This window comes from Bufo gargarizans, chromosome 1 (assembly GCF_014858855.1).
Source record: "Bufo gargarizans isolate SCDJY-AF-19 chromosome 1, ASM1485885v1, whole genome shotgun sequence".
Taxonomy (NCBI): domain Eukaryota; kingdom Metazoa; phylum Chordata; class Amphibia; order Anura; family Bufonidae; genus Bufo; species Bufo gargarizans.
Window position 1 is genome coordinate 400,379,183 of NC_058080.1, and position 19,381 is coordinate 400,398,563.

The following is a 19,381-nucleotide window of genomic DNA, read 5'->3' on the forward strand; positions in this document are numbered from 1 at the left end:
GTGAGGAGTAAGGGCTTCTCCCCATGTGTCTTGAGATGAGCCGATGAGTTCTTAGTAACTGTACAGTAGCTGAGGGCGTGGGTCCTTGCATTGGCTGATACAGTATGTCTAAGAAGACTTGTGTATAGATGTCTTATCATGAGTGTCCTTGTGGTATTGGTATACTTTATTATCTTTAGTCTGCGGCTTTGATCAGATGGTCGCCAGTCACTCCTCACTGCTTAGTCCTTTTTCACTGGAATCTGTAGGAAATCAGCTCTTTTTAGCACAGACTACCAGGCAGATACTGATGTACTGCGAGATTTAGTTCAATTTCCAGATACAGAAAGTGAAAATGAGCATCTATGGCGTTCTATCCTCTGTGCTCCGGGCAGGCATCCGTCTGAGGCTTAGTCACACAGTGAAACAGCAGCTGAGCGATATCACTGGGGGACACTTATAGACGTATCTCCGAAGCGGCCAAGACTATAAAAAGAGATGGAAAGTGACGCCACCTTAAATACAAGGGCTCTTAATCCGTCCATGCAGGGGTCAGTGCACTCCAGCTGTCGTGAAACTACATTTCCCAGCAGGCACACTTGCTTGGCTGTTCTCTGAACGTCCACAGAAATGAACAGAGCATGCTGGGAGTTGTAGTTTCACAATCGCTGGAGTGCCAGAGGTTGCTGACCCTTACAGTAAACCCTTTAACGGACTGTGATGCGTGTGATCATGGACTCTGTAGTTAGACATCTAATTCTTCTTCCCACATATTGTGAATTCGAATGCCTTAGGTAACTGTGTGGCTCAGTGTACGCATGTAGCAGGGCTGAGTTTGTCATTGAACAGTTTGAGACCGCAGTATTTGTAATTCATTATAGCATCTGGCAGTGATGTAATGCAGTAGATTCAGCTGCTTTCCCTGTATAAAAAGCAAACACACTGCTAGGCCAGGAGAGGCGCCAAATCTTGTTTGAATTCTTCTGTATCTCCCTTAAACTGTAATGGACAGTAGGACTAGACTTGTCTATCAAGAAAGGCGACCCAATACCTCTGTTCGTAGGATGTGTGTGCTCCCCTAGGGCAAATCCCCATCGCTGTGACTTTTTGGAGGATATAAATTGGCTTCGTCATAAGGGTCAGTCTTTGGATGGGTCATATAACGCATGATTAACCTCCCTCTTCTTAAAATATGAATGGCCAAATTATCTGACTGCCTACTGGGGCATTAAGGCCATAATAACCCTGTGAAACCCACACCTTCTTCAGCACAGGCCACTATGATGTATTATTATATCTATGATACAAATCCGGTAACTGCAGCCCCCTGGAGGTTTTCATGTAAGAACAGAAGCTTTCTTGATTTGTATATGGTGTAAGTTGGTAGCTATGTACAGGGTCAGACTGGTCCACCAGAGTACAAGAGGATCTTCTGGTGGGCCGAAACTCTGCCAATAATGGACCCCTAATAAACCAAGGCCCTTAAGGTCTTTTACACACAGAAGGTAGGCCCTCAGAATCATTTCTTCTGGTGGGCCCAGGACTTCAGTCTGACACTGGCCATATAGTCAATGATAACGAAAGGTGGGACTTTGCAGGTGATCTGAACATACAGATGTTTCTCAGACACCTCCCATATGTGGCTAGCAGCTACATGAATGACACCTGGGACGGTCGGTCGAGCATTACTGACATTTTGGCACCAGGATCAGAGCCATGTGACTGGGAGGTGACACCCAGCTAAGAAATATATCACTGTCTCTTAGCTTCATGGGCAGGACAATACAACAGGTACTTGGCACCACAGCTGAACTTCACACCAGCACGACATCATTGCTTGTGCTTGGTTATCTCACATGTGATTCATTTTTTGTATATTGCTCTTCTTGTTCTTACATTTTGTTTTCTTTAATACCCAAAATGTTTCTGTGGCCATATTAAACGAGAGATGGTTGATGCCCTCTACATGAGGCTTGTACTGCTCCTTATTTGAAGGCAAGGTCCCTGTTCTACATGTCGTCTGGCTCATTAAAAAGCAATTAAGAACAAACTAGGCTGATGTGAGGTCCCAAGCCAGGGAATGTTAATGGATCTTTAATGACTTGTGTGTACTGGAATGTATAATATACAGCATATACATAGAGATGCCTACAAAGCAGTTTTAAATGATATAAAGGCTAAAATAAAAAACCTTCCGTAGAAATAAAGACCCTGTTAGACTGCACGATTATTGGCAACTGATTGACTGTGTACAGGGAGAAATCCACCGATCAGATGGGGAGCGGAGCAGGGAAGCCAGATGTTCATTAATAAAGTACCTTCAAATTGGTTGTGACCTTTCCTTATTCACATTTCATTGATCAAATGACCTGAAAACTTCAGCTTTCAATAGATCATAGCAAAAACGGTTTTGGGGTGATATAATTGTAATAAATTGATTTAAAATCAATCTTCCCAAACTAGTTTAGGATCTAGGTTTTTAGATTCAGATTGTTGTCCCAGCCTAGTATCTAAAGACACTTATAGTGGCTTTTACGCTCCCCCATTTCCTGGGATCCAGGGTCTATTCCTTGCTATCTTTCCCCTAGGTATGCCCCTGATACAAACCTAAATGCCTGAGCAGCGGTTTTCTTTTTCTGCTGCGTTGCGGACGGACGGGAATGCTGTGGCAATGCTGGAGCCAGAGAGACCTGGCAGGCTGTTCCCTGCCAGAACAGCCTGCGGATCTCACCACATGTGAAACCAGCCTAAGGAAATTAACAGACCTTTATCTAGAGAGCGGTTACCTGTAATCAGATTAACATGGCACTGGGGTCTTCTGCAGGTGCCTCTTTAGTTACTTCTCTGTAGTGGCCATGCACAGTCGATAGCTGTTAGCCAAATGATAACAATGATGACAATCTCTCTGGACTTTGGGTTGGACTTTGGGTTGGCCAAGCTTTTATTTATTGTCAATAGGGAGAGAGCAGAGAGCTGCTGCCAGACACCTAGACTCCTCTTGTATGAGAACAAAAGGATTGGGTAAAAAAATGTACTTTGTCCCATCCTTCTCTCCCATGATATCATCTATCGGGAAGGGTCAGGAGCTGTCCCTACACATAAGACTGTCATTCTTGGAGGACTGTTCTTGGCGGATTTATAGTTTAACTTACCTCTATCATACAAAAGAAGACCCCCACTGTGTCCTGTGAAAACACCTACAATCCTCCAGCAGTGCATCCATAGGGCGCAAGATGAGATCGGTGATGTGCCTCACCCACATCACCACTTTCTGTGCTGTCCCTAGATAGATGTTCTTCAGTGCATGCGCTGTACAGTAAGTAATCATGTTCATTGCAAACAAGTAACCCAGGGGACCTTCTGCTGCATGGTAAGGGGTACGTTATGATGTGACATACAGCTGTATATCACATCAAAAATAGATTAAGGGCTATTGCAAAACCTTTTTACAAACTGGTCAATCCCCTTAATCTATATATACAAGTTACTATATAGTGACAGTATCCTTGCATTTTTGTTTGGGTAGACGTGTGCAACAAGCATTGTGTTCTCTGGGCAGGGGCGTAACTACCATAGCGGCAGACCATGCGACTGCTATGGAGCCCAGGGCATAAGGGGGGCATTGGGATCATCTTCTGTGCAGCCTGTAGGCATAGAAATTACTGTTAGGGCCAGTTCACATGGCAGTAGTATTCACCCCATAAGACCCAGGGGCGAAAAAATACGGGGTATTTAAAAAAAAATAAAAGTTTCATTTTTCCGTCCCCCGTTGCTGCGCCCTAAGGCAGCCGCTTGGTCTGCCTTATTATAGCGCCGGCCCTGGGTCTATTAGATTTGCATTTGCTTTTTATTTACATTTAGGGCTACTTTCACACTAGCGTTTTTGCGGATCTGTCATGAATTCCGCTATAATACAACCGCATGCATCCATCATGAACGGATCCGGTTCTATTATGTCTTCTATAGCCATGACGGATCTGTCATTAACACCATTAAAAGTCAATAGGAGACGGATCCGTTTTCTATTGTGCCAGATTGTGTCAGAGAAAACGGATCCGTCCCCATTGACTTACATTGTGTGCCAGGACGTATCCGTTTGGCTCAGCTTCGTCGGGCGGACAGCAAAACTGCAGGCAGTGTTTTGGTGCACGCCTCCAGAGCGGAATGGTAACTGAACGGAGGCAAACTGATGCATTATGAGCCGATCCTTTTCCATTCAGAATGTATTAGGGCAAAACTGATCCGTTTTGGAGCCCTGAACGGATCTCACAAACGGAAAGCCAAAACGCTAGTGTAAAAATAGCCTTACCCAGAGGCCCAACGTTTTTGGGAATTGGTGTTGTACAAAATACAGTACATTTGGCAAATTGTAATGTTGTGTTTGTACAATATTTAGTCCTAGGGTATAAATATATTTATTTTCTTGGAAAAGTTCAGAAAAAAACATAGCAGAATTGCACACTTTGATAATACAATAAATATTTAAACTGTGCCTAACTAGGGTTTGGAGTCTGGAATTTGTGAGAAACTCCAGGATATAAAGGGAAATTGAATAATGATCTTTATTTATCTGTATTCCCAGAGGTACAGTGACATCTGGACATTGACTTATGTGTGACTCATGCCATCGCTAAGAAAATGACCCTGGCTGCAGCAAATGTTTGTGAGAGAATAGGGGCCAGGAAAGATGTAGAAATTTCCTGCAAGTGTGTAAAATAATGGGACTTACACCACTCTTAGCATACACCACTCTTAGCATGCACCACTCTTAGCATGCACCACTCTTAGCATGCACCACTCTTAGCATGCAGCATGCACCAGTCTCAGCATGCACCACTCTCAGCATACACCAGTCTCAGCATACACAGCATCTTAGGAGTACAATCATGGGGAACGGCGCTATCGCATCTCCCTATCATTGCACCCGCTACTTACAAAAAAATGCACTCGTCACAAAGCTATTTTTTTTGTAAAATTCGGCTAAGCAGCCAAATCGAATTTTCCAAAACTTCGCTCTTCTCTACTCTCCATCATCCTGTGGTTGCTAAGGATAATACAATTGTTTTACTTTCTGTTAGTCTTCATTTTGTTTAAAAGTTTAAAGGGGTTTTCCAGGACTAGCTTACTGATGGTCTATCATTAGGATATGTCAGCAATATCAGATGAGCAAGGGTCCGACTCCTGGCACTAGCTGTATTGGAGCCAGAACTACACAGCTCCATACACTGTGTAGTGGCCCTGCCTTTTTCCGGTTTCAAAACAGCTTATTGTCAAAGGTATGGAGATGTCATCAATATGTTAGTCCTGGAGAATACCTTTAATATTAGGGCTAAGTAGCACTGCATGATATATATCACTATTAATCCTGAAAATAGCCATATTTTAGTAAATTAGCAAGCCACCATTTAGTAATTATATCTATTTTTGCTTACAGAGATATTGAAATTTTTCTGTTTTGTTGTGGAGGCCATTTTTGCTAAAGTGGCAACTGGAAGTGCAGCCATATTGGTTGTCACCAGTATCTGATGGGGAACTGTTGTCAGTTTATGAAACCACTGTAATTTAAAAGTGGCAACCAATAAGGCTTCATATCCTGTTGTCAGTTTTGCAAAACCGGCCCCCGAAACAAATCAGAATCACTTACATGGTGCAATGGAAATACCATGTATGACCAAGAGCTGATTCCCTTCATAATGCCAGCTAATGGTCACAAGGTTCTTCATGGGACAATCCCTTAAGATTAATGCTTAAAATCTACAGAGGGATCTCTTATCAGTACCTTTTGTGGACTGCTGAGTAAATGCATCTACTTTTAGCTCCTTTTTGAAAGCTAAATCCATTAAGATTTCTTGTTGTAAAAAACATGTCTCAGACTGTTTTCTTCTCCTGCATCCCTATGATGCTGTGTCTTTCTATAAAGCAATTAACAGACACCAGATCTTCTGGAGGCATATGCCGCCATTGAAGGATCAATCATCACTCCAACAATGTGTCAGCAGAACCTATATTCTATTCTGGGAAGAAGGAATATTCAGCCATAACTAAACAAAGCCTGCACAACACCAGACAGAAGACAGCAAGAAAATATAAATTATACATTGAATGCTAAAGAGTCAGATTTGCATTATTTAAAAACATGCCCATGCATAGGTATATTTAGCCAGAGTGATATGAATATGGAGGACTATGTTCAGCGTTAAGCTAGCCATACATATTAGAAAGTTGTCAGCTATCTCAACCCAACACTCCCCCCTCTGCTTACCCATGCACACTTGGCCCAGCCATTGCCATGCATTTTAGAAAGTGTTGGCTATCCCTCTCGAATCTGTCGCATACACGTTTGGTCCAGCCAATGCAATACATTTTAGAAAGCTGTCAACTGTCTCTCCTGAATCCGCCTCATACACATGCACGCCCAGCTTGACCAAGCGTGCATGTGTTCTGAGCAATCATACAATACTCACCTCATCTCTGTTGTAATTGTTGCCTTCAAGCTTCTTTGGTCCCCTCCTGTAGATCCTTCAGTACTGTACAGACTATGGACTCTATTATAGTCAGTGGGGTCTAAACCTTCCTCCCCCTCTCCCAAAATTCCCAGTTTTTTTATGTCATGCACTGCAAAAGGCTTTGTAGACTAGTAAAAGAGGCAAAATATGTAATTACGAACAGAGATTAAAGGCATTAGTATAACAAAAATACTGACATGACTGCTGAATTCATGTTTTTGTCTTAGCAATAAATTATTAATTTTACATCCACCAATAACATACCAATATCTGTTTTAGACCTTTACTGCATTTCCCTATATATCTTATATGTATTATTTTCTTATTTTTTAGAGACCACAGATCCCAGAGGATGAACTTAAGCTGAAGAAGGATAAAGATCAAAACAGTGCCAATTATTCACAACCTATAAATATCATTCTAACCAATACTGAAACTATGGAGTTGGAGGTCCAGGCCACAGAGCATAAAGGAGTTGTGTTAATTACCCCAGATGTTGTAACAGACAATCAAAATGTTCTACTGTCTACACCAACAAACCAGAATGGACTTAAAGGCAGACATGAATCATTAGATAGCGACGTTGCAAAAGAGATAAGATATTTAGATGAAGTTCTGGAAGCCAGCTGTTGTGATACTGCAACAGATAACTCTTTCAATGGATCCCTTTCTTCTGAATCAACAGTTCATGCTTCTACGATAATTGTGGATGGCTCAGGTCCTTGTGTCAGTGTTACAAATGAATGTACCACTCCTGAAATGGATATAATAGCAGTGGACCGTAGACCCCTGCCAGTTGTGGAATTAAGTGAATCTATGGAGAACATGGAACCAATTAAAATTAATGGTTACTCCAAAGGGGAATTGAAAGATGATCACACTGATGTATTTACATATCCAGCTAGCCCAAATTCTTCAAACAGTTCACGGAGGTCATCTAGGGATGGTGACAATCTACCAAAGGTTATTAAAAAGGAAGCAAAGTTTGAGCTTCGAGCATTTCATGAGGAAAAAAAGCCATCAAAATTATTTGAAGATCTAAATGAGAAGGAACACTACAGAGTTAAGAAAGTAAGGCCTTCAGAGGAAGTTATTGAACTAGAAAAGGAAAGAATTGAACTGATCAAAAGTCAAGCTGTGAAAAAGAATCCCAGCATTGCAACCAAGTGGTGGAATCCACCACAGGAAAAAACCATAGAGGAACAACTAGATTCTGAGCATCTGGAATCACATCTGAAATATAAAGAGAGGAAACAAAAACAGCAACAAGGAACATCTCCACCAGCTTTTAAAAGTAACCCTCCGACATTTGTACCTACAGAGACAATTTCTGTCAACAAGGAAGACATTGTTACTGAGCAAATAGACTTCTCAGCTGCAAGGAAACAGTTTTTGAACATAGAAAATGCAAGCCAGACTAATATAAAAGGACCACCAAAAAGATCTGTTGCACCAAATCTTTTTTCAGTGAAGCCATTCTATAAAGTGAACCAAACCAATAAACCTCAGTCATCTGTCATTGTGACTAGCGCATCAAGTTCATCTGTTGAAATGGTCAGACCTGATGAGATTTCATTGGTGAAAGTGGAAAAAGTGGACGGCACTTCTGAGGACCAATCATCAGCAGAGCAATCTAGGAAAAAATCATCAGCAGAAGACCCTGATTTTGAAAATGCCACAACAACATTTACAATAGTAAAAGATGATGACATTGATATTTCAGACCGTTTTGTAAAGTCAGTGACTGTATCTTCTCTGCCAGAGGAGCTGGACTCCGGTTTAGATGATTTGTCCATTAAATCTCAGGACACTACAGTCATGGAAACACTTTCAAATGATTTTAGTATGGACAACATCAGTGACAGTGGGGCATCAAATGAAACTATTAATACCCTACATGACCATTCACTAGGAGAATTTTCACAACCCCAAACACCCCTTAAGGACACCCTATCTGATTACTCAATAGAAGGGGTCTCCAAATCATTTAGTGATCAAGGTTTTTATTCTCCATCATCCATGCTGAATGACTCTGTTGTTTCAGATGATCAATTGGAATACCAAGCTGGTATATTTGTACATAATGTAATCCAGCATGCTCTTGCTGAAAAAGTAGGCTTGGCAGACTGTGGAAAACAAGATTGCTTGATAGAGAAGATTGATGAAACCAAAGAGATGCCAGAAGGACAAAAAGTGATAGTAAGTGATACTACAAGACCACTAAGCCCGGAGAGGAAGGATGACAATTTATTTGAGCCACCTCAGGTTTCTTCACCAGTGCAAGACACAGGAGTTACAGTGACACCAAAGATTCCAGAGCAACTTAAAACCCATCAAGTTAAAGCTTTAGAACCTTTACCTATTCCACCTGTAATGGATGAAGATCCTATTGAAGAAAACAAGCATGAAAGTTACTTCAGCAAGTACTCCCAAGCTGCTGAACTAAGAAGCACTGCTTCCATCTTGGCAACACAAGAACCTGAGATAACAGTAGGACCTTTTAAATTGAGATCAAAGAAGCAGAGAACACTGTCAATGATTGAAGAGGAGATACGAGCTGCACAAGAAAGAGAACAGGAATTGAAAAAGCAGAGACAGAGACAAAGCTTGCAAGGTCCACCAAGTCCATCAAGCAAAAATGCCCCTGTAGTGTCAACAAGAACAGCATCCTACAAAACTGCACCAGGTAAGCATGCATGAAAACCTTGCCAAAATCTCTATCCTCAGTGTTATTATTGGTGTTTCTAATCCCTCTCTCCTTAAAACTTAAAAGGGTTGTTCACTTGCAGGAGTCTTTTGGTAGACAATTACACCCCCCCCCCCCCCCCCCCCGCTCCAGTCAGGGAAGCATAGTCACATGACTATGACCAATTGCTGTGATCCAAGGCAGCATGTCACCACTGCAGCCAGTCACTGGTACTGCAACAGCGGCTGGGGAATGAAGACCAAGTGATGGGTAGCAGATATATATGCTTCCATTAGTAAGTCCGGCCATAAGGGGAGTCTGTCAAAAGACTCCAGTTGGATGTATGGAATATACATTGTACTAGGTAAAATAGGTCATGCTTAAGACTATAGTTTAGAGTAGTAGTCTCTGGCCCCCATTATGCCATAAATTAGAAGTTCCCAACCTTTTGTATGTTTTAATTCACAGTCAACCCAGTGTGTTGGTTGAGAGCCAGATTAGAAATGTAGAATCTGCACTGAGGCTTTCAGTCGTGATCTCTTCAGTCACACTGGCAGAAATGTCAAAAGTAGTGCAAGTAAGTCTTCATGTTTCAAGCAGTGTATACAAAATAAAATAGATATTAGGGTTTTGGCCATTTTTTTTGGGGGGGGGGGGGCATTTGCTGTATTGTCAGTGGCTATTGAACTGTAGCCACTAAGTATGTGCCCTGTCATCCATGAAGGTGAGCCTCATATGTTTGGAGACCCCTGAAGAAGAAAGTTGTTAAATGTACATTGTTATTTTATAACTTGATGACTTGGAAAAGATTACAATGCAATCAGAAAGTCTTCAGACACTTTCCTCACATTTTGGGATTATGGTCATGTGCTAAAATAAAATAAAAAAATCAAGTTTTCCCCATCATTCTGCACTCAATACTGCAAAGTGCATAGAGAATTTTAGACATTTTTGTAAATTTATTAAAAAAGAAAAATTAAATATTGCACGGACATAAGTATTTAGACCCTTTGCTATGACTTGAAATGTCGCTCTGGGGGCCTTCCATTTCTCTTGATCATCTTTGAGATGTTTCTGCACCTTAATTGGAATCCTCCTGTGGTATATTCAGTTTGTTTGGACATGATTTGAAAAGATATACCCATGTCTGTATGAGGTCTTACAGCTGACCATATCAGAGCAAAGACTAAGCCATGAGGAGGAAAGAACTGCCCGTTAGAGCTCAGAGACAGGGTTGTGTGGAGGCACAGATCTGGAGAAGTATACAAAAAACTATTTTTCTGCACTGAAAGTTCCTAAAGGCCCAGTGGCGTCTATAATTCATAAATGGAAGAGATTTAGAACAACCAGGAATCTAATTAGGGCTGGCTGCCCCATCAAAGTAATTGGGGATCAAGGGCCTTGGTAACAGAGGTGACCAAGAACCCAATGGTCACTCTAGCCAAGCTCCAAGCATACTTTGTGCTGATGGGAGAAACTTTCAGAAGGTCAATCATCACAACAGCACTCCACCAATCTGGGCTTTATGGCAGAGTGGCCAGAAAGAAGCCTCTCCTCAGTAAAAGACACATACACCTAAATGACTCTGACTATCAGGAACAAGATTCTCTGGTCTGATTAAACCAATATGAATTGACTCCATTCTAAGTGTCATGTCTGGAGGAAACCAGGCACTGCTCATCACCTACCCAATACCATCCCTACAGTGAAGCATGTTGGTGGCAGCATCATGCTGTGGGGGTGTTTTTAGTAGCTGGGACAGGGAGACTGGTCAGGGTGTGGGAAAGCTGAATGGAGCAAAGTACAAAGATATTCTTAATAAAAACCTGATTCAGAATGCTCTGGACCTCAGACTGGGCTGAAAGCTCACCTTCCAAAAAGACAATGACCCTAGGAACACAGCCAAGACAGTAAAAATTGCTGTCTACTGATTGTTCCCATTCAACCTGATAGAGCTTGAGAGGATCTGCAGAGAAGAAAAGCAGAAAATCCCCAAATCCAGTTATGCAAACCTTGTGGAACGATACCTAAGAAGAATGGAGGCTGTAAACACTGCAAAAGGTTCTTCAACTCCGTAATGAGTAAAAGGTCTAAATACTTAATTTTAGTTTTTCATTTTCAAAAAATTAGCAAACAGGATCAGATTGGCCCACCAGATTACCAGAGGATCCTCCGGTAGGCCCAATCTCTGACAATAATAGACCCTTAATAAAACAGAGCCCTTAAGGTTCTATATACACAGAATGTGGGACCTCAGAATCATTTCATCTGGTGGGATCAAGGGACTTCAATCCGACACTGTTAGCAAAGATTTCATTTTCTCATTATAGGGTATTAAGGGTACTTTCACACTTGCGGCAGAGGATTCTGGCAGGCAGTTCCGTCGCTGGAACTGCCTGCCGGATCTGGCAATTCGGACGCAAACTGATGGAATTTGTCAGACTGATCTGACAAATGCATTGAAATACCAGATCCGTCTTTCCGGTGTCATCCGGAAAAACGTATCCGGTATAATTTTTTTGGGCCTTTTTAAAGGTCTGCGCATCTGCCATTTTGCCGGAACACTTAATGTCGGATCCGGCACTAATGCACTTCAATGTAAACTAATGCCGGCAAGTGATCAGTATTTTTGGCCGGAGAGAAAACTGCAGCATGCTGCGGTATTTTCTCCGTCCCAAAAACGTAAGAGTGACTGAACTGATGCATCCTGAACGGAATGCTCTCTATTCAGAATACATTAGGATAAAACTTATCCTCTAGGATGGAACTCAATACCGGAAACCAAAAACGGTAGTGTGAAAGTATGGTGGGGAAAAACTTGATTTTAGTACAAGACTACAACATAACAACATGTGAAAAAGTGAAAGGGTCTAAAGACTTTCTGAATGCACTGTATATTACAGACCCAATACACTATAGTATTATTTTTTTTTAAATCAGTCCCCATGCCCCATTTATAGTCCCTCCCATTACCCGTTGCTGGCCAGTATATACAGCAGTGTACTGATATGTGAGGTATGAGGTATAAATTACAGCTCATACCTCACATATCAGTACACTGCTGTATATCCTACATATCAACACACTGTATCTATTATGCCTCGTACCTCACTTCAGTACACTGCTGTATATACTATATATTTTAACTTACTTAATCTATTGTACCTTGTAACTCGTTAATCAGTACACTGTTGTATATAATATGTGTCTGTACACACTACATCTATTATACCTTATACCTCACATATCAGTACACTGCTGGGTATACTACATACCTGTGTCCACTATATCTAGTATACTGTATAATATATGCGGTGTGTGTATGTATGTATAGCAGTGTACTGATGTGACACATACAAGGTATAATAGTGCAGTGTGTACAGATATATGTGGTCAGTTATGGTATATATATTATGGTTATTGTGTGAGGTACATGATGTAACAGTGGTTGTAACCATCAGTACTGTTTATATGAGTGAGATATAAGTAAAAAATAGGGGATGGGGTGCAAATGAAGAGAAAGGAGGAGGACCTCCTCTTACCATTCCATTCTAGTCTTAGGGTACTTTCACACTAGCGTTAAAGTTTTCCGTTATTGAGTTTCGTTACAGGGGCTCAATACCGGAAAAAAACTGATCAGTTTTATCCTAATGCATTCTGAATGGAGAGCAATCCGTTCAGGATGCATCAAGATGTCTTCAGTTCAGTCACTCTTACGGTATTTGGCCGGAGAAAACACTGCTGTGGTATTTTCTCAGTCAAAAATTCTGGAACACTTGTCGGATCCGCCATTATTTTCCTTTGAAATGCATTCATGACGGATCCGGCACCAAGTGTTCTCGTTTTCCGGTCTGCGCATGCGAAGACCTTTAAAAAAGCAAAAAAATAAATGCCGGATCCGTTTTTCTGGATGACACCAGAGAGACAGATCCTGTGTTTCAATGCATTTGTGAGACGGATCCGCATCCGGATCTGTCTACAAATGCTATCCGTTTGCACACGGATTTCCGGATCCGGCAGGCAGTTCCAGCAACTGTACTGCCTGCCGGATCTTCACAACACAAGTGTGAAAGCACCCTTAGTGGAGAGCTCATCCTACAGTTCATTTCCATGTAGTTGGGGGTTCAAGGACCTGTGATGATGCTCTGTGCAATTCCTTTAATAGCTGTACAGGACCTGTGATGATGATGTCACCACAGGTCCTGGCAGATGCTTCTATCTAACCTTGGAACAACACCATGCTCTGTGCAGTTCCTTAACTAGATGACATCATCAAAGGTCCTTTAACCTTCTCTACTGATGATAGGGATACTATACTAGAGCTGGACAGTAATAAGTGTAATTGGGGGGGGGGCTTTGGTTCACTTTGGCCCCCTTTTTCCCATGGGACAATAACAGCTGCGTGGTCTGCCTGTATTGGAGGTACGCCACTGGGTAAGGGTCCGCCAATCAGCTTTTTGAAGAGGAGCACTGCAGGTTTTCACAATCTGTTATGGATTGTATGTCAGTTTTTGCTAGCAAATGGATTTTCCTATAATAGCAAAACAACTTCCTTTCTAAAATGGAATATTTTTAGCTGTTTGAAGGGGTGCATTATTACTCCACCCAACTGGATATAGATTTGAACCTCGTTCTAATACCTGATAGAGCAACAATAAAAGCAGTCACTACTTGGAGGCACTGATGGAGTTAGAAATGGTGACTTGTGTTTAATTTCAATCATGTATAATCTTAAAGGGGTTGGCCACATTTTGGGGGAGGATTTTGGCAGACTCCTCTCCTGAGGAGACCTGCAAAGTGAAGAATACTTACCTGATCTCCAGCCTCAGCTGCCTTGTTCGAGTCCCCTGCTGTCAAGGTCCTCCTTAAAGCTGCAGCAGCCAAGTGCTGGCCACAGCAGTGACCTGCTCCCCTTGCATCATATCAATTGGTCACATGATGCAAGGACAGGGCACTGCTACGGCCAGGGATTGACAGCAGTGGCAAAAAAGTGAATGTTGAGGGGAGGGGATCAGCGCACAAAGCCCAGGGCACTAAACATTAACTAATGGGGCTTGTGGTCATGGTGCCAGTGGGATTAAAACTGAGCCATGCAGGTTAAATAGATTAAAATCTATCACACAATGTATGTTCACTTTGCTTTCGCCATCACCTATACAGTGCTTTCAGCAATACTGCTGCCTTTAAAGGGGTTGTCCTCAGGATAGGTCATTGATATCAGATAGGCGGGGTCCGACACCCAGGACTCCTGCCAATCAGCTGGTTGAAGAGAAGGTCGCGGGCTGTGCCAGTGAAGCCTTCCCTTCATTGTTTACCTGCTCGCTCTCAACATCCCAACGTCAGAATCATAATTACAAGATGCCGATCTGATATTGATGAACTTTCATGACCCTTTTAAGCTACGGACCTGTGCCCCGAATATAAAAGAGACTCACCTTCCACGGACCCGCCTCTGCGCTGTTTATGGTGGGACCAGGAAGCGACTGGGTCCTGTAACCGCTGCAGCCAATCAAAGGCCTCAGCAGACGTTTGAACGGTGCATCACTAGTGTGACGTATCGTTCCATGGGACCTGCAAGCAGCTGGGAATATATCAGCGGTGGGACCACGTGCAGTTGAGTCTTCTTTTTTAAGTTCAAGGGCACAAGTCTAAAGTATAGGGGTTCTCGGCTGCAATGTCGGACAACTCCTTTAAGGTGAGTCATAGGCATTCATAATGTAAACATACATTTACTATATTATAAGCTGATGTTTCCCATGAAAGGGCTGAATGTCCTGCATATTATGTCATTCTCTTACTGGGTCCCTGCCATCTGTTGGAAATTTCAAACCAATTAGCTCACTGGGAAAGGGTGCACAAAACAAATGCACTTTATGTACATAAGTATTGTCAGCTAAATCTCCCCTCAATAGAGGCTTTTCTACAAAGCTCTAGTGGATAAGCTCACATTGAACTAATATGAAGGGGGAAATACAGTCATCAACAAAATGTGAAGCCAGTCTTCTAGTGCCAAGTATGTTCTCTCTGAGAGCGCTTAATCTGGGATTATTGTTCATTAATACTGGCAACTTCACAATTGCAAGGGATACCCTGTCCGCAATAAATAATGATAGGCTTTCCCATGAATGGTTAATCATTTTACAAGAAGCATTTGGAAAACCTTGCTATTTGTGAAGGGTAAGACCCTATATCCCGGAGAATATGTACTGTCAGTCCAACATGTGCTTTAGGCCTCATGCACACGACAGTGCTTTTTCACTGTCAGTGATTTGGCTTCAGTCGTCCGTGTCCGATTTTGCTTCAGTTGTGTTTCCTTGTGTCTTCCTTTTTTTTGTCTGACAGGGGAAAAAAAAGGAAGGTTAATGAAAAGTGTAATTTTATTGCACCAAGGTCTTGTAGAAAAAAACGGACATGGACGCGGACACGGATGACATACCAGTTGTGCATCCGTTTTTTTTGACGGACCCATTGACTTGAATGGGTCCGTCCTCCGTTTTCCACTGACAAGAATTTTTTGACGGACTGGAATCACGGATCACAGAAGCGGAGAAAAAACAGAGGACTATCAGTTTTTTTTTCACAGCTCCATAGAAATTAATGGGACCTCCGTTAAACTGTGAAAAATGACTGAACAGATGCACACAACGGTCGTGTGCATGAGGCCTTATACAGAGTAAGGTCTCTTGCACATGACCGTATGGCTTTTTCAATATTTTGCGGAACAGAACAGCTGGCCCCTGATAGAACAGTACTATCCTTGTCCGTTATACGTCCTTTACATATTCCTACATACATTGTTTTTCAGTGGTAGTCAGTATTCTGCTGACTTGCTCTTGCCTTGGACTAAAGCCTGTATTACACCTGCAGATTTTTTGGCAGATGATTGCTAACGAGCGTTCGTAGTAATGCTCGTTAGCGACCATTTGGCAGTCTAATACTGCCGTCGATTGCCGATGAACGAGCAAATGCTCGTTTATTGGGCAATCCAAATCTTTTGACAGGTTAAAAAAAATGATCATAACAATCTGCTGTCGGCAAACAATAATTTAGTATGGGAAAAGCGATGGTATAACGATGGCTCCTCCCTATACTGAGGAGGAGATCGCTGTATGTAAGAGCATCAGTCTCCTTCACTAGTGAGTGGGTGATTGCCGGGAAGGAATGCTTCCTTTCCAACAATCACCTGTTAAATCAGGATGTGTAATACAGCCATAAGACCCTCTTAGGTATGTAAGCCAGGAACACATTGTCACACATTGGCAGGAGCGATGACTGATGATGGAGGCTTTTCCTGTGACATCGAGAAGGCAGGTAACTAGTCAAAGAAAATAATGGCTGGACCGCTTCTATGTCTAAGGGTTCTCTAAGGCCCCTTTCACACGGGCGAGTTTTCCGTGCGGGTGCGATGCGTGAGTTGAACGCATTGCACCCGCACTGAATCCTGACCCATTCATTTCTATGGGGCTGTGCACACGAGCGGTGATTTTCACGCATCACTTGTGCGTTGCGTGAAAATCGCAGCATGCTCCTCTTTGTGCGTTTTTCACGTAACGCAGGCCCCATAGAAATGAATGGGGTTGCGTGAAAATCGCATGCATCCGCAAGCAAGTGCGGATGCGGTGCGATTTTCACGCATGGGTTCTAGGTGACAGTCTATTCACTGTATTATTTTCCCTTATAACATGGTTATAAGGGAAAATAATAGCATTCTGACTACAGAATACATAGTATAATAGTGCTGGAAGGGTTAAAAAATAAATAAAAAAGTTAACTCACCTCTTCCTCTTGATCGCGTAGTTCCCGGTCTCTTCTTTAGCTGTGGGCTAAATGACCTGTGGTGATGTCAGATCACATGCTCCAATCACATGGTCCATCACCATGGTGATGGAGCATGTGATCTGACATCACCACAGGTCCTTTAGCCCACAGCTAAAGAAGAGACCGACCGGGAACTATGCGATCAAGAGGATAAGGTGAGTTAACTTTTTTATTTATTTTAACCCTTCCAGCACTATTATACTAAGCATTCTGTATTCAGAATGCTATTATCTTCCCTTATAACCATGTTAAAAGGGAAAATAATACAATCTTCAGAACATCAATCCCAAGCCCGAACTTCTGTGAAGAAGTTCGGGTTTGGGTACCAAACATGCGCAATTTTTCTCATGCGGGTGCAAAACGCATTACAATGTTTTGCACTCGCGCGGAAAAATCGCGCATTTTCCCGCAACGCACCCGCCTCTTATCCGGGCAAAAAACATGACGCCCGTGTGAAAGAGGCCTAAGGCTAATTTCACACCTGCGTTCGGTGCGGATCCGTCTTGTATCTGCACAGACGGATCTGCACCGATAATGCAAACGCTTGTATCCGTTCATAACGGATCCGTTTTCACTATTTATAAAAAAAAAAGTCTAAGTCAAAATGGATCCGTCTTGACTTACATTGAAAGTCAGTGGGGGACGGATCCGTTTTCAATTGCACCATATTGTGTCAGTAAAAAATGTATCCGTCCCCATTGACTTACATTGTAAGTCAGGACGGATCCGTTTGGCTCCGCATCGTCAGACGGTCACCAAAACGCTGCAAGCTGTGTTTTAGTGACCGTCTAAAAAACGCAACGGAGACCAAACGCAGCCAAACTGATGCATTCTGAACGGATCATTATCCATTCAGAATGCATTGGGGCTGAACTGATCCGTTTTGGGCCGCTTGTGAGAGTTCTGAAACGGATCTCGCAAGCGGACCCAGAAAAGCCAGTGTGAAAGTAGCCTAAGCCACCTGATACTTAATAAACTCAGGCTTCCCAGTACCAGCCCCAGTCAGGATAGGTCATCAGTATCAGATCTGTGGTGGTTTGACACCCAGCACCCCCATCAACTAGCTGTTTTGGACAGCCACCAGTGCTGGATACTAGGACAGAAGGCAGTACCCCGGCATGACAACTACACAGTGGACAGAACCTTCTACATCCAGCTTCATTCACTGTATGCTGCCTGAAACAGCGGATCAGTGTGGTGCAGGGTGCAGGACTCTGGCCAATCTGATATTGATATCCTCAGGATAGCTCATTAATATCTGTGCCCAAAAAAAATCCCTTTAATCCACCCAGTTTTTTATACAGATGCATAGGCTGGTTGAGATGCTGCATGTTGTCTGTATGTATTGCAATCAGTGTACTGTGCCATGTTTGCAAAGGGTGATGAACTAGGGCCCCACCCTGTGTTAGGTCCCAAAGAGAGATTCACCTGCTAGACTGGAGTACTGGAGATAGTAATGTGCTTATAGCTTCATAGGACTATTAAGGCCTCTTTCACACGGGCGTCATATTTTTGGCACGGATAAGAGGCGTGTGCGTTGCAGGAAAATGCGCGATTTTTCTGCGCGAGTGCAAAACATTGTCATGCGTTTTGCACTCGCGTGAGAAAAATCGGCATGTTTGGTACCCAAACCTGAACTTCTTCACAGAAGTTCGGGTTTGGGATCAGTGCTCTGTAGATTGTATTATTTTTCCTTATAACATGGTTATAAGGGAAAATAATAGCATTCTGAATACAGAATGCATAGTAAACTAGCGCTGGAAGGGTTAAAAAAAATACAAAAATTTTTAACTCACCTTAGTCCACTTGATCGCGGCCCGGCATCTCTCCTTTGTTGAATAGGACCTGTGATGAGCATTAAATACAGGTAAAGGACCTTTGATGACGTCACTCCGGTCATCACATGGTACGTCACCATGGTAAAAGATCATGTGACGTACCATGTGATGACCGGAGTGACGTCATCAAAGGTCCTGTAATCAAAGGTCCTGCCGGGCCGCGATCAAGTGGACTAAGGTGAGTTAAATCATTTTTTATTTTTTTTAACCCCTCCAGCGCTATTTTACTTTGCATTCTGTATTCAGAATGCTATTTTCCCTTATAACCATGTTATATGGGGAAAATAATAATGATCGGGTCTCCATCCCGATCATCTCCTAGCAACCGTGCGTGAAAATCGCACCGCATCCGTACTTGCTTGCGGATGCTATGCGATTTTCACGCACCCCATTCACTTCTATGGGGTCTGCGTCGCGTGAAAAATCGGACAATATAGAGCATGCTGCGATTTTCACTCAACGCACAAGTAATGCGTGAAAATCACCGCTCGTGTGCACAGCCCCATAGAAATGAATAGGTCTGGATTCAGTGCAGGTGCAATGCGTTCAACTCA

At 42.6% G+C, this 19,381-nt stretch overlaps 1 protein-coding gene across 4 annotated transcripts in view; it reads left to right on the forward strand.

Annotated features, from left to right (window-relative positions):
* Positions 1-19,381, forward strand: part of LOC122921126 (A-kinase anchor protein 2-like) — a 78,874-nt gene that overhangs the window by 38,440 nt on the left and 21,053 nt on the right. For all 4 annotated transcript variants that reach the window (XM_044271114.1, XM_044271133.1, XM_044271125.1 and 1 more), the window contains exon 2: positions 6,819-9,171. In XM_044271114.1, the coding sequence (XP_044127049.1) occupies positions 6,819-9,171 (2,353 nt within the window). The remainder of the gene's footprint in view (positions 1-6,818; positions 9,172-19,381) is intronic.